The sequence below is a fragment of the Pogoniulus pusillus genome, chromosome Z (assembly GCF_015220805.1).
Source record: "Pogoniulus pusillus isolate bPogPus1 chromosome Z, bPogPus1.pri, whole genome shotgun sequence".
NCBI classification, from domain to species: Eukaryota; Metazoa; Chordata; class Aves; order Piciformes; family Lybiidae; genus Pogoniulus; species Pogoniulus pusillus.
In genome coordinates, this window is record NC_087309.1 from 65,966,541 (window position 1) to 65,980,502 (window position 13,962).

The 13,962-nt window shown below is 42.0% G+C and overlaps 1 protein-coding gene across 2 annotated transcripts in view; it reads right to left on the reverse strand.

The window, feature by feature from the left end:
* PIP5K1B (phosphatidylinositol-4-phosphate 5-kinase type 1 beta) overlaps positions 1 to 13,962 on the reverse strand; it is a 102,420-nt gene that overhangs the window by 57,803 nt on the left and 30,655 nt on the right. For both annotated transcript variants that reach the window (XM_064140000.1, XM_064140001.1), the window contains one exon: positions 13,482 to 13,550. In XM_064140000.1, the coding sequence (XP_063996070.1) occupies positions 13,482 to 13,550 (69 nt within the window). The remainder of the gene's footprint in view (positions 1 to 13,481; positions 13,551 to 13,962) is intronic.

Consider the following 13,962-nt stretch of genomic DNA (forward strand, 5'->3'; position numbering starts at 1 on the left):
TACCTTATCGAGATACAGGGAAGGGAAGTACAAAACTATGAATAAATAGAATATAAATGCAAACTATGAAATTGCCCATTCCCTGTGCTACTGACCCAGCAGGCCAGCATCTCAAAGAAACAGGGACCTGCTCTTTCACCTACCACCAGTTGCAAGTCAAATGCAAGCAGATCAGCAAAGGGGAAAGACCTGCATTTTACGAAGAGAGGTACTGGGGATAAAGTGTTCCAGGAGAAGTTTCATAGTTTTGAAATTGTTGAGACAAGAAGGGTCTCCACAGTTTTATCCCTACATAGAAAAGCTTGAATCGTCCTCATCTTACTGAATCATACCTCTGAAACTTTCTGCCAAAACTAACTACGTATTTTCTCTATATTTGTTGTATAGTATTGCTAAACAGTCTGTAGAGACAAAGAAATTAAATGCAGAGCCATAAAGCATAATAACAAGTTACAAGATGAAAACAGAATGTAATACAGAACACAAGTACATGGAATACCTGCATCACCAATAAGTATTATAGCACTAGATATGCTCATGAATTATGGTTCACTACAAACCAGTCTTCCGTTCACTCTACATTTCTCCAAGCTAAATCCTTTCTCAGCATAGCAAAATAAATAGGAACTTAAATACTTTCAAATCAGGTATTAACTCTATGTATGATCCCATAAATGTACAAAGCAGGATTTTATCACTGCTTTTCCAACAGGATAGTTCTGTAAAAATCAGATGTATTAATTTACATACATTTATGTGTCTGAGAAACACTTTTTAGAAGGTAGTTTACATTCAGATATATAAAACATAACAGTAAAAATATTCAATAGTACCAAAGCTATTTAACAACCATGCAAGTTAGGGACAAGGATACTAAGAAGGATTGGAAAATTCTGGCCTTTACTACACAAACAAACAAAATAAGACAGGGATGCTATAAATGCTATAGTTGCAAAAAAATATACTGAACACTGCTCAGTAATTATTTCCAGTAGGGTGTGAAGGTTTTAAGTGGTTAGCAACCTAACTAATCACTGATGTGATGGTAAAAGATTGGTTTTAAGTACATAGTACACTAAGACTTCAGATAGTAAATAGACTATTGTTTTTAAAACTACTTTTTTCTAGTATTTTCTCCATATCTCCATGAGTTTATTAATGACAGAAAACAAATCAGTCTTTCAATGAGCAGAAAGGAACTGATCAGGATGCAGGTTTCATTTAATAAAAGTTCTCCTTTCATTCACAGTTATTTCCCCATTCTTCTTTTAACTTCCACTTGTTTTCTGATTTTTTATGCATTTCCCACAAGCAGTTTGTGGGAAATGTAACTCTAACACTGTTGTCTTCCTTAAAAATAGAGATCCTGCGGAGATTCTTTCAAACTGTGTGGATATAAACTTTGTCCTTGTTTATCTGGTCTCCCTTTTTATAACTCATTTTATTGCAGATGAAGTTTGGCCCATGAACTTTCTGGGGCAAAGACAGAGATTCTTTCAGAAGACACTTGCCTTACTGCAGGTGCTATGAAGATATCAGAAAAAAACAACAAACAAAACAATAACCCCAAACAAGCAAACAAATAAAAAAAGCCACACAAAAAAAACCACTCTGTCTCAGGAACTCTACCTTACCATCACTCAAAGGCAAGATAATGTTTGGTTTCTCTCACTCCCTGTACTGCTGCCATTCAAATGGATTTTAAAGTCTGTCTTATGAAATGGGCAGTTTGCCTACTTCTGTGTGAGAGACAGGAAAAAAGCCATACGAGCAGAAGCCATCACTGATAAACACAGGTTTGCAGCCATACTTCCCACAGTGTAGTTGACATTACTTAACTATTTCTACTGTGGTACATGGAGAAACTTCTTCTCATTTACTTCACTCTACTGATTGGTGGGACTTAAACTCGACTGGTGTAGAATAGCTTATTTCCTTCAGGCAGCATTATCAGTGAAGTTAGTATGAACCCCAGAAAATCCTGTTAAGGAAGATGTGAATTTTCTACATATGGACTTGTTCTTCAGTTATAGTTAGCATAAGTACCAGGAATGGACACACACTACCACTTCCATGCAAGCACAGCTTATCTTTACCAGACGCCTGAAAAGATACTAAGCCTCCATATATTGTGAAAACTCGTAAGTCAAATCTCCTGAGAAGAATGCTTGCTGAAAACCAATGTGTCTTCTTCAAGCAACATTTAAAAAGAGCTTCTTTGAACATCAGGAAGCTGCAATTACATTCAAGATGCAGCCATCATATTTGAGCTATCAATTTCCTCTTATATTAAGTCACAAACAGGGCCATAAAGTTACTAGAAAATCCCACTGACTAAAATAGTTTTATTGTTTCTTCACATTTGGTAGACATGGAGTCACTACAGCCACAGCATTCTTTCACTTCTTCAGTTCACACTGGTTTCATGTCAAATGTTTGCCCCGGTGCTGCAGGTCACATTTCATGAAGCTGGAATTCTACCCGCTATCTTAATCTCTGGATTCTACTGTTGTTGGGGAGGGGCACGGGAGTCTGGGAGTGTGTGAATGGCTACAATTAATTTGTTCTCTTCCTACATAACAAAATACCTTAGCACTAACAGTGTGCTTTGCAATAAGCAACTCCCAGGTGAAAATTCTACCTAATGCTTTTCCTTATAATATGGAAATCTGTAATTCAAAATAATCAGAAATACATTTATTTGTACAACACAGACCTAATTAAAAATGTTCAATAGACCTAGAAAAATGAAGACCTGCAGCAAAGCACAGAAATCTCCAGGATGTGTCTCTTAATTCAGGATGCTGCAATTATAGTGGTCTATGACATGTTCTTTTGTCATTATTTTCCTTTGCACCCTAGAACAATGCCTCAGTATAAACTGATGCTACAGTTTCATAACTGCTCTGTTCAGTGTTGGCTGCACTTTATTATATCAAACAACTGCCATACTATTAAAATATGAATGGAAGCATGAATGCTGTATCATTAAATATATGCAACTGAGGATATTGTACTTTTTTGTTTGTTTGTCTCCTTACATAGTTACTGCTCAAAGTTGGTGACGGGAGTTTCTTTTAGCTCTTCGACTATTTTTAACAGCTTTGTGGGGATGCTCTCCCAGGAAACAGTGAAGACATCCACAAATTGTTCCTCCTGCTCCACAGCTAATAGAATGGTTTTATGATCCAAACTAAATGCGATCCTCCTTTCATTTTCCAAAACTGGATTCAGGTGAATCCAGAGCTTTCAAATAATATTTCATCCATTTAAAAACATTTACATTGAACTTTCAGGAGAAATCATGAGTGCAAGTGCTTTGGCTCTTCTAGTTCTCTGAGGAAAAGAATTAAAGACCTGTGTGTCTGGTAGAAGACACTGTCACTAAAGATGGTAATTGCAGTATCTTTACAGTTGGGCATAGCACACAAATTTCTGCCACTGAAAACATAGGTCTCAATGCAGCAAAACCTCTAGTAGAAAAGTTTCAGCATCTGCAAGGATCAGTACTCAAAATGCAGACATCTAATCCAGGGCATAAGCCAGTACCAAAAGCGATGCAGCAACTCTGCTCATACACATTTGCAGCTCTAACAATAGGTAGCTGGTGTCCTTTCTTCAGGAAAATTCCTTTTTCTCCTGGCCAAAGTAAGTCAAGCTTTATAATAAGCACTTTACATAACTTGTTCAAAATTGCATGTGATACACCATGCAGAAGAGCCGCAAGATATGTAGTAACAAGATACAGTCTAACTGAATACCGATGGGCTCGCGATAGGTCAATTGACTTGTCCATGGACGCTATCACCCAAGTCATCTGTGACTGTGACATTTGTGTTGCTATTAAGCAGGCTAAGCGAATCAAGTCCTTGTGGTATGGTGAGAGATGGTCAAAGTACAAGTATGGTGAAGCCTGGCAGATTGACTACATCACTTTACCTCGATCTGGTTCTAGCAAGCAGTATGTGCTGACGATGGTAGAGGCCAGCACCGGATGGCTGCAAACCTATCCAGTTCCACATGCTACTGCACGTAACACCATTCTTGGCTTGGAGAGACAGATCATGTGGAGACATGGAACTCCAGAGAGAATCGAGTCAGACAATGGCACTCATTTCAAGAACAATCTTGTAAAAAAATGGGCTAAAGAGCACGGTATTGAGTGGATCTATCACATACCCTACTATGCACCAGCTTCAGGGAAGATTGAGTGCTACAACGGTTTGTTGAAAACCACCCTAAAAGCCATGGGGGGTGGAACTCTGAAAAACTGGGACAAACATTTAGCACAAGCTACCTGGTTGGTAAATAGTAGAGGTTCAGTAAACAGAGCAGGACCTGCACAATCAGATTTGGTCCAAACAGTAGATGGTGATAAAGTTCCTGTTGTACGTGAGAAGAATCTGTTAGGGAAAACTGTTTGGGTATTTTCTCCTTCGGGTGAAGGGAAACCTGTCCGAGAGGTGGTTTCTGCTGAAGGTCCTGGTCATATATATTGGGTAATGCAGGAGAATGGTGAAATCCAGTGTATTCCACAGAGAAATCTAACCTTAGCTGAGAGAGTTTAAATTCAGAGTATCTAATACAAGCTGTTAGGAGTTTTCTGTTCTAGGTACCATCGGCGCCCAACACTGGAAGAATCTACAAGAGAATCTACAGTACATGAGCCCAACCTTCAGATTAAGCAGAGATTTTGGTAACCTAGTAGCAGGTTTTGACAAGTGTTCTCTATATATCTGCTTTGTTTTCTGGTGTAATTTTCTTCTACAAACTTAATGTGCTTTGACAGGCCTGTCTGTGCCCCATTCCTGCCACCATCCCAGTATCAAATATCACAATGCTGCTGAAATCAGTTTTGTCAGGAAGCAGATTTCAAAACCACTATGTGATCGATGGCATAGCAACGAAAAAGCTGCATGTGTGTCAGCAGCTTCTCACAATAAAGTCTGCAGAGTATCAGGAGGAAGTGAAAACAAATGGCTGTTGCATACTCCAGATTTCAGTGACAATACTGGTGGATATATAAAAAAAGATACAGTCTGGAGACTGCATTTTGTTGCAGGCTCCCTTGCTACTTTGCTTAGGATCTTCAAGCATGAAATTGAGTAAATAACCACAGCCTTTGTTCTCACACACAGCCCCTGCAAAGCCTACCTCCAATCCCTGACTTTATCTTTGAAATTCCTCTTTCATTAATTAAATTATTAAGGTTTTTAGGTGACATTCATACTGTAAACTTCACAGCTTCTTGAAATTTACAGATAGGGATTAAACCCAGGAGTTTCAGAGATCATAATGCAGCAAATGACTTCAGCTCAGTAGCCTAATAGAGCCACCCTAATTTACACCACCTTAAACAAAGGGCATGCATGGAAAAGTTGTGTACAAAACAAAACAACAAAACACGAAGTTGTGTTCCACTACTGCAAGAACTTTGAGTAAATAATACTGCTAAACACTTAGAATGCAAAGGAGTATTTGTGTCAGATTGTGGTGGCAGAAAAATCAAAAGCTTAAAAAACAAACAAACAAAAAGTATCAGAGCTGAATGAAGAAGTGCTATTTGGCATAGAAAATGTGCCACTGTCTTGGTCTAGATATCACAAAGGATGTTGGAGCAATACTTGTGCAATGCCTTGCCCAAGGCTGTGGTAACATTAAGATGTTTCCTTGGAGCTCAAAGGTGTTTACATTTGTGCAGATGGCAAGTCAGATCTCCTTCTGCCAGGAAGTGGGCCAAACCTTGACTATTGTAGGAAATTGAAGAAATGAAGTTATAATTAATTCAGATAGAGATGCTATCTTCTATTTCAGCTGAGATGAACAAAATCATAAAGATGATCTTGGAAGAATCTGAAGTCCTAGATATGCTACTGCTAGGCTAGGCTTACAGACTATTTATTATGCTGGAAAGTTTTATCCTGGATGTAGTCAGCAATGTTCTCCTGGAGAAAATTTGCTTTTATCTGACTGAGGTGAACTTAACACCATCAAAACTAAGTCATTACAATAGATGGATATGTAAAACATATGGACAGCTCTTACAATTTAATAGACAAACAACTCAATATAACCAAGCAGTGTGCCCAGGTGCCAAAGAAAGCCAGCAGCATCCTGGCTTGTCTGCTGGACACAGCATTTTGTAGAAGTAGGGAGGTGACAGTCACAGTATCACAGTATCACAGTATCACCAAGGTTGGAAGAGACCTCACAGATCATCAAGTCCAACCCTTTACCACAGTGCCCAAGGCTAGACCATGGCACCAAGTGCCACATCCAACCTTGCCTTGAACTGCCCCAGGGACGACGATTCCGCCACCTCCCCGGGCAGCCCATTCCAGTGCCCAATGACTCTCTCAGTGAAGAACTTTCTCCTCACCTCCAGCCTAAATTTCCCCTGGCGCAGCCTGAGGCTGTGTCCTCTCGTTCTGGAGCTGGCCACCTGAGAGAAGAGAGCAACCTCCCCCTGGCCACAACCACCCCTCAGGTAGTTGTAGACAGCAATAAGGTCACCCCTGAGCCTCCTCTTCTCCAGGCTAAACAATCCCAGCTCCCTCAGCCTCTCCTCATAGGGCTTGTGCTCGAGGCCTCTCACCAGCCTCGTCGCCCTTCTCTGGACACGCTCAAGCATCTCAGTGTCCTTCCTAAACTGGGGGGCCCAGAACTGAACGCAGTACTCGAGGTGTGGTCTGATCAGTGAAGAGTACAGGGGCAGAATGACCTCCCTGCTCCTGCTGACCACACCATTCCTGATGCAGGCCAGGATGCCATTGGCTCTCTTGGCCACCTGGGCACACTGCTGGCTCATGTTCAGGCGGGTATCAATCAGTACCCCCAGATCCCTCTCTGTCTGGCTGCTCTCCAGCCACTCTGACCCCAGCCTGTATCTCTGCATGGGGTTGTTGTGGCCAAAGTGCAGCACCCTGCACTTCGAGCTATTGAATGCCATCTCATTGGCCTCTGCCCATCTGTCCAGGTGGTCAAGGTCCCGCTGCAGAGCCCTTCTGCCTTCCAACTCAGTCACATCTGCCCCCAGCTTAGTGTCATCTGCAAACTTGCTGATGACTGACTCCATGCCCTCATCCAGATCATCTATGAAGATGTTAAAGAGGATGGGGTCCAGCACTGATCCCTGAGGGACACCACTAGTGACTGGCCGCCAGCTGGATGTGGCACCATTCACCACCACTCTCTGGGCTCGGCCCTCCAGCCAGTTCCTAACCCAGCACAGAGTGTTACCATCCAAGCCGCGGGCTGACAGCTTAGCCAGCAGTTTGCTGTGGGGGACAGTGTCAAAGGCCTTGCTGAAGTCCAGATAGACCACATCCACAGGCCTCCCCACATCCACCAAGCGGGTCACCTGATCATAGAAGGAGATCAGGTTAGAAAGGCAGGATCTGCCCTTCCTAAACCCATGCTGGCTGGACCTGAGCTCTTTGCCATCTCTCAGGTGCGCAGTTATTGGCCCCAAGAGAACCTGCTCCATCAGTTTCCCTGGCACTGAGGTCAGGCTGACGGGTCTGTATTCCCAGGTTCCTCCATCCGACCCCTCTTGTGGATGGGGACCACGTTGGCCATTTTCCAGTCTCCTGGGACCTCTCTGGTGAGCCAGGAATGCTGGAAAATGATGGAGAGTGGCTTGGCCAGCTCAGCTGCCAGCTCTCTCAGCACCCTGGGATGGATCCCATCTGGTCCCATGGACTTGTGGGTGTCCAGATGACTCAGCAGGTCCTGAACTAATTCTTCATGAATTTCCAGGGGAACACACCGCTCCCCGACCCCATCCCCCAGTACAAGAGGCCACTTGCCTCCTCCTCCTCCCTCCTTACTGTTGAAAACTGAGGCGAAGAAGGAATTCAGGACCTCTGCCTTTGCTTCATCATCAGTTATAGTGTTCCCCTCCTGGTCCAGTAAGGAGTGGAGGCTCTTCTTGCCCTTCCTTTTAGCATTGATAAATTTATAAAAGTGGTTTTTGTTAACTTTCATGGAAGTGGCCAGCCTAAGTTCTAGCTGAGCCTTAGCCTCTCTAATTTTTCTCCTACATAGTCTGGCTACCTCCTTAAACACATCAGGAGAAGCCTTCCCCTCCTTCCAGAGGCGATACACCCTCTTTTTCTCCCCCACTTCCTTCAGGAGCTCTTTGCTCATCCAGGCTGGTCGCCTCCCCCTGCGGCTCATCTTTCGGCACGTGGGAACTGCCAGTTCCTGTGCCTTCAAGAGCTCCTGTTTAAAGTAAGTCCAACCATCCTGGACCCCTTTGTTCTCAAGGACTGCTGCCCAGGGGACATTGGAAATAAGTTCCTCGAGCAAATTGAAGTTTGCCCTCCTAAAGTCCAAGGTGTAGGTTTTGGTGAAGTGCCTCCCTACCTCCCTGTGATCACTACACCCCAGCCAGCCTCCCACTATCACATCTCCTACCAGCCCTTCTCTGTTGGAGAGCAGCAGGTCAAGCTGAGCTTGACCCCTAGTAGGCTCGCTTAACAGTTGGGTCATGAAGCTGTCCTCCATGCACTCCAGAAATCTCCTGGACTGCCTCCTCTCTGCTGAATTAAGTTCCCAGCAGATATCTGTCAGGTTAAAGTCACCCACAAAGACAAGATCTGAAGATCTTGAGACAGCCTCCAACTGTTTGTAAAATATCTCATCTGTTCCCTCATCCTGGTTGGGTGGTCTGTAACAGACTCCAACCTGGATGTCAGATTTATTAGTTCTCCCTCTGATTTTAATCCACAAGGTCTCTACCCCTTCATCCCTCACTTCAAGCTCAATGGCATGGAGTGACTCCCTAATATACAGGGCCACCCCTCCTCCTCTTCTCCCTTGCCTATCTCTCCTGAAAAGGTTATATCCCTCCAGTATAACAGCCCAGTCATGCCTGTCGTCCCACCAAGTTTCTGAAATGGCAACTACATCGTAGTCCCCCTGGTGGACCAGGACTTCCAATTCCTCCTGTTTGTTACCCAAGCTGCGTGCATTGGTGTAGATGCACTTCAGCTGGGCTCTCGATTCAAATGTCCTTAGTTTCCTTCCATCTCTCTCCTTCTCAGAGAGAGTAATTTCCTCACCCACCCCCTTCAGACCTAGTTTAAAGCCCGCCTAATGAGCCCTGCCAACTCCATTGCCAGGACTCTCCTGCCCTTCCTAGATAACTGCACCCCATCACAACCCAGCAGGTTCGGCTAGTACTCGGCTCTGGTGAGGCCACATCTTGTGTACTGTGTTCAGTTTTGGGAACCTCATTACAAGAAGGATGTGGAGGTGCTGGAGCAAGTGCAGAGGAGGGCAACAAAGCTGGTGAATGGCCTGGAGAACAAATCTTGTGAAGATTGACTGAAGAAGCTGGGGCTGTTTAGTTTGAAAAAGAGGAGGCTGAGGGGAGATCTCATTGCTGTCTACAGCTACCTGAAAGGACGCTGTAGAGTGGCTGTTGCTGGTCTCTTCTCAGAGGTAAACAGTGAAAGAATGAGAGGCAATGGCCTCAAGCTGTGACTCAGTGGGTTTAAACTAGACATTAGAAAACATACTTTTTCACAGAAAGTTTTCAGGCATTGGAATGGGCTGCGCAGGGAGGTGGTTGAGTCACCAACCCTGGAGGTGTTTAAGTCATTTGGATGTGGTGCTTGAAGATCGGATTTAAGGGTGAACTTTGTAACAGAGTAGGGATAACAGTTGGACTTGATGATCCTGGGAGCCTTTTCCAACCAGAATGAAAAAACAAACACCCCCCCCACCCCCCCCAAAACCCGAACAAACTAACAACAAGCCCCAAAGGTAATCTACATAGATTTAGGACATATTTGAAACATACTGGTACAACACAGCAAAGATACTAAAGCACAGAAAAACATTCCCATCATAAACAATATTAATTTTTCCCCTAGAACAAACAGGCAAATAATTCTTTTGGGAGCTCTCCCAAAGTCAAAATGTGCTGGAGTTACAGCAGGCCATAATATACTGATGCATACACACAGAGGAAAGACAAGCACACTTTGAAGATTGCTCATGTTCACTAGTGAATGATGCTGATGCTTTTTCTTGGCACAGGGCTATGAACTAATTGATCACAGCTTTAGTCCTCAGATGTGAGGTGCACTAGATGAGAATAACACCCTCAGTAGTGTACACCCTGACAGTACGCAAAGGGCAAAATTACAGCATGAGGAGGGAACAACAAAAGAGAGACTGGATTAAGGAGTCTTAGTTCCAACTCATTCTCTATCAACTGCAGCAACTAAGTCCCACATCACCAAGTGCAGCTACAGATGTATGTCCTTTCCACATCACTCAATTCAGCAGAGCTGTTACTCAAAGCTGTATTTACTTCAGAGTTTTCAGAAGTAAGGGAAAGTGAGCCACAAGGGAGAAAGTGCAAAAAAATGCTCAAACATGAAACTGGTTTACTTCAGGCAGCCATTAGAAATAATTGTTTCTTGTGATGGAAATGGACTTTAGTAACCTCTCATTCATCTCTGTATCAATAGGACAGATTGTGCTGGCTAAGGTAAGCAGTTTCATTTACATTAAATTAAAAACACCTTTATCTCTAGGAGAATTTTTTTTTTTTTACAATTGCATAAAACAGATTGTTTTAAAAAAGTAAAACATCTGCAATTATCTTCTCTAATTTCCTCCCAGGTTTCTTTTTTTGAGATGATTTACAGTACTTAATAAAGGATATTTACATTTCTAGACCAAGAAACCAGAACATTACTTAATATACATTGATTAGTTAACTGCATTTGCCATTGGATCTGACACAGGCAAAATACCTCTAAAGCCAAGACATTTATTTGATTTTCTCTCACAGTCTATTGGATTTTAAGTCATAAAGCAGACATTTTCCATGCATGTTTCCTGTTTGTATGTAGAATTTTTTATGTATTAAAGCTGCATAAAATTCTTTACATGTTGTTATGAAAGATGAACAACACATGATACAATTAAGCAAACTCCAACACTGTTGTTAAAAAAGGCTTTCTTTTTTAGATCAGATTAAGGATTGCACTCACTAACTCCTCAGCCCATTCTACCTTCTGGCACAGTAGTACCAGTACCAGTATATCACTTACGCCTAGAGGCTTCGTTTTGGGCATTATAAGACATTCCAGAATGCATCTGAGCATCACCTAGTTTTTGCCACAAAGTGACTGCAGATCCTAAACCAGAACGGCCCTTTACACTTGGTGTGTGAGGCTAAAGAGGCACTCTGGCATTTTGCTCTGTGAGAAGATAATTTCAAAATCTTCCTTAGTCTCTTTTAAGTCAAAACCACATCCCACAACAGAGTTACTGTTACAGAATCTTCATGTGAAATCAGTGGGTCCCACAATAGGAAACAACGGCAGGATGACATGGCTAATTTCTGTGCTTTGAGCCTGTGGCCCTTTACATAGGGTTCAAACTGAAACTGTCATCACATTTCAGGGTGATTATCTCCCAGAATTATCACTAGAAATCCTTTGAACTACCCACATCAACATTACCAAAGTTACAAAATGTTTCTAATGTCTGTGTTTCTGAGCACATGAATGTGATAATCACTCATTCTACTTCCAACCACACTACTATTCTGTTGAAACCCTCCATGCCCACATCTCATGATGCAACTCCTTTGGATACCAGGCCTCTCGAGGGGACCAGTCCACTAATAAGAACATTCCAAGTTAAAACTAGGCACCACACCACATAGTCCTTTATAAACTTACTCAGTTCCACCTTAACAGCAGTTAAAGTGTTGCCCTTGTGCTATACCTCAGAGGTCAATGCAGAGCAGAGTAAAACCTGAATTCCCACAATTCAAGCCAGGATACTGTTCTTTGCTTTTCTAAGCTTAATGGCACATGCATCTTCACATTTATTATTGTCTCTTGGTGGAAGTGAGGCCTCTGAGCAACAAGAATGAGCAGATCTAAGTAACTATTTTGCTAAGTATTTCCGCTGCAATCAAGGGCAGTGGTAGACAGGACAGGAATGACCCAAGCAACTGAAATAGCCCTGGCTGAGGAAACAAGTGCTTTCCCAGCCCAGCTTTCTAGCAGAAATGGCACAGGAAGTCAGAGGACAGAAAGGCAAGTATTTTCCAGCTAAACAGAGTGCAACAACACATGACTAGAAAACTGTAAATGCACTATCTGTAATAAAAGTGGAAAGAGAGGTGGTGTGAGCCATAAAAGACAGGTGGGTCTTAACTGTAAACAAGACTCCAAGAGAGTAGTTTTCAGTAAGTATACAGATGATTTTATGGCATGATGAGAAATTTTTACAAGGCTTTCTCTGAAATATTGTGAATCTAGAGTTTAACAGGAACAGAGAAGAGCATGTATGATGCCAGAGGGGAATGGAAACTTGCCTGCAGTGGGATCACTGGGATTTGTCTAGTCTAGCAATATAAAACTGCAGAAGTGTCCACCTCAGGCAATAAACTTTTCTTTCATTCTCTTACTAATGTCAAGAACAATTTAGACTTCAACATTTTAAAGTAATAATCTAGGAGACAGAACATAACCTATATCTAAAAAAAAAACCCCAAACATTTTCTCAAATGTTATTTCCTTTCATTTCTGAGCAAATTATCTTTAATGTTGAGGCATTAAAGGTAACAAAAACGTCACTGCCAACAAAAAGAGTGGGAAAAAACCCCGGTTTACTATTGTCCTTGACTTCAGCAGCAATGCTGTAGGCAACAATCAGCAATGAGAAACACCAATCCATGATATATACTGTAGGAGCATGGGGATCATGTGCTTAATTACAGAAAAAAAAAAAATCATCACTCCCTTGAGCTGATCTGTTAGAGAAAAGAAAATCAAATCCAGTACCTAAACAATTTGGTTATGCAAATATATATACAAAAATATACTCCTCTTGTTCTACCAACACTTATCAACAGCACTAGGTTGAACTAAGTAATGCTGGTTCCATATAATCAGTGACAGAAAAACAAAACTAAGCCTGTGTCAGTTACAGTTAAGACACCTGAGTAGCCCTCTGCTGCTACCGTTGATGCACAGTCCTACTTCAAATACACCCTCCCTTAAGCAACGTTTCTTTTTTTTGAAAAAATAAAGCAAACAAAAAGTGTACTGTTTGGCAAAGCACTGAGGAGGTGGTAGGGTAGGTCTGTCGTCCAGACACATCACAACAAAACATTCAAAGCATTTGGGAACTTAGTGTACTAAATCTGTAACAACAGTGTTTGTGCTCAGAGGTGTATCTGTTGCTAAGTGCAAAGAATTCTATCAGCCTAGCAAAAGCATATACTTTAAAGCTATACGGGAAAAAAGCTTTCAAGTAGACATCCCTGCAGGAAGTAGAAAGGTCTTTTTCTATCAGATTTCATAGAAGGAACAAAATGCATGGAATGTGTTTTGTTTGTTCTTGTATTTAGTCAATTTGGAATTATATTTCACTTACAGCAGGTAAGAATTACTAATATGAAGGAGAGAATATGCAATGAAAAGGCTGTAAGGTTTATTTACCTTTTTGTATGTTTTCTCTTTGTTTGGCTTTCCAACAGGTGCATCGCCATTTTCAGTAACAGACGACATCTAACAATAGAAATTTGAATTATAAACAAAGTAGTTGCCTTAGAAAATATTCAGAAAACATTATCCATTTTTCCCTCAAATTTTTGCTAAATTCAGACCTTTTATTGGGACAGCGAGTCACCAAGACCAATGTCATATCTAGGATTGTCCAAGCAGACTAAAAGGGCAGTGCTGCACCATGACTATGTCCAGCATATCACCAATTTTACATGACCTTCTGTTTCTTTTTCCCCACAGCGTTAGGCAGGTGCACAGGAAGACCTTGCAGAGAAATCCTGTTCCTCAATTTGAGCTTGAAAAGTACAATGATGGGCAAAACTATGAAGCTTGTGAACCAGACATTTAGTGGCACATCTCAGAGGTCCAAGCCCTTTGGATTCATTGTGATGCTGTATCTCCTTAAAGAAGCAAG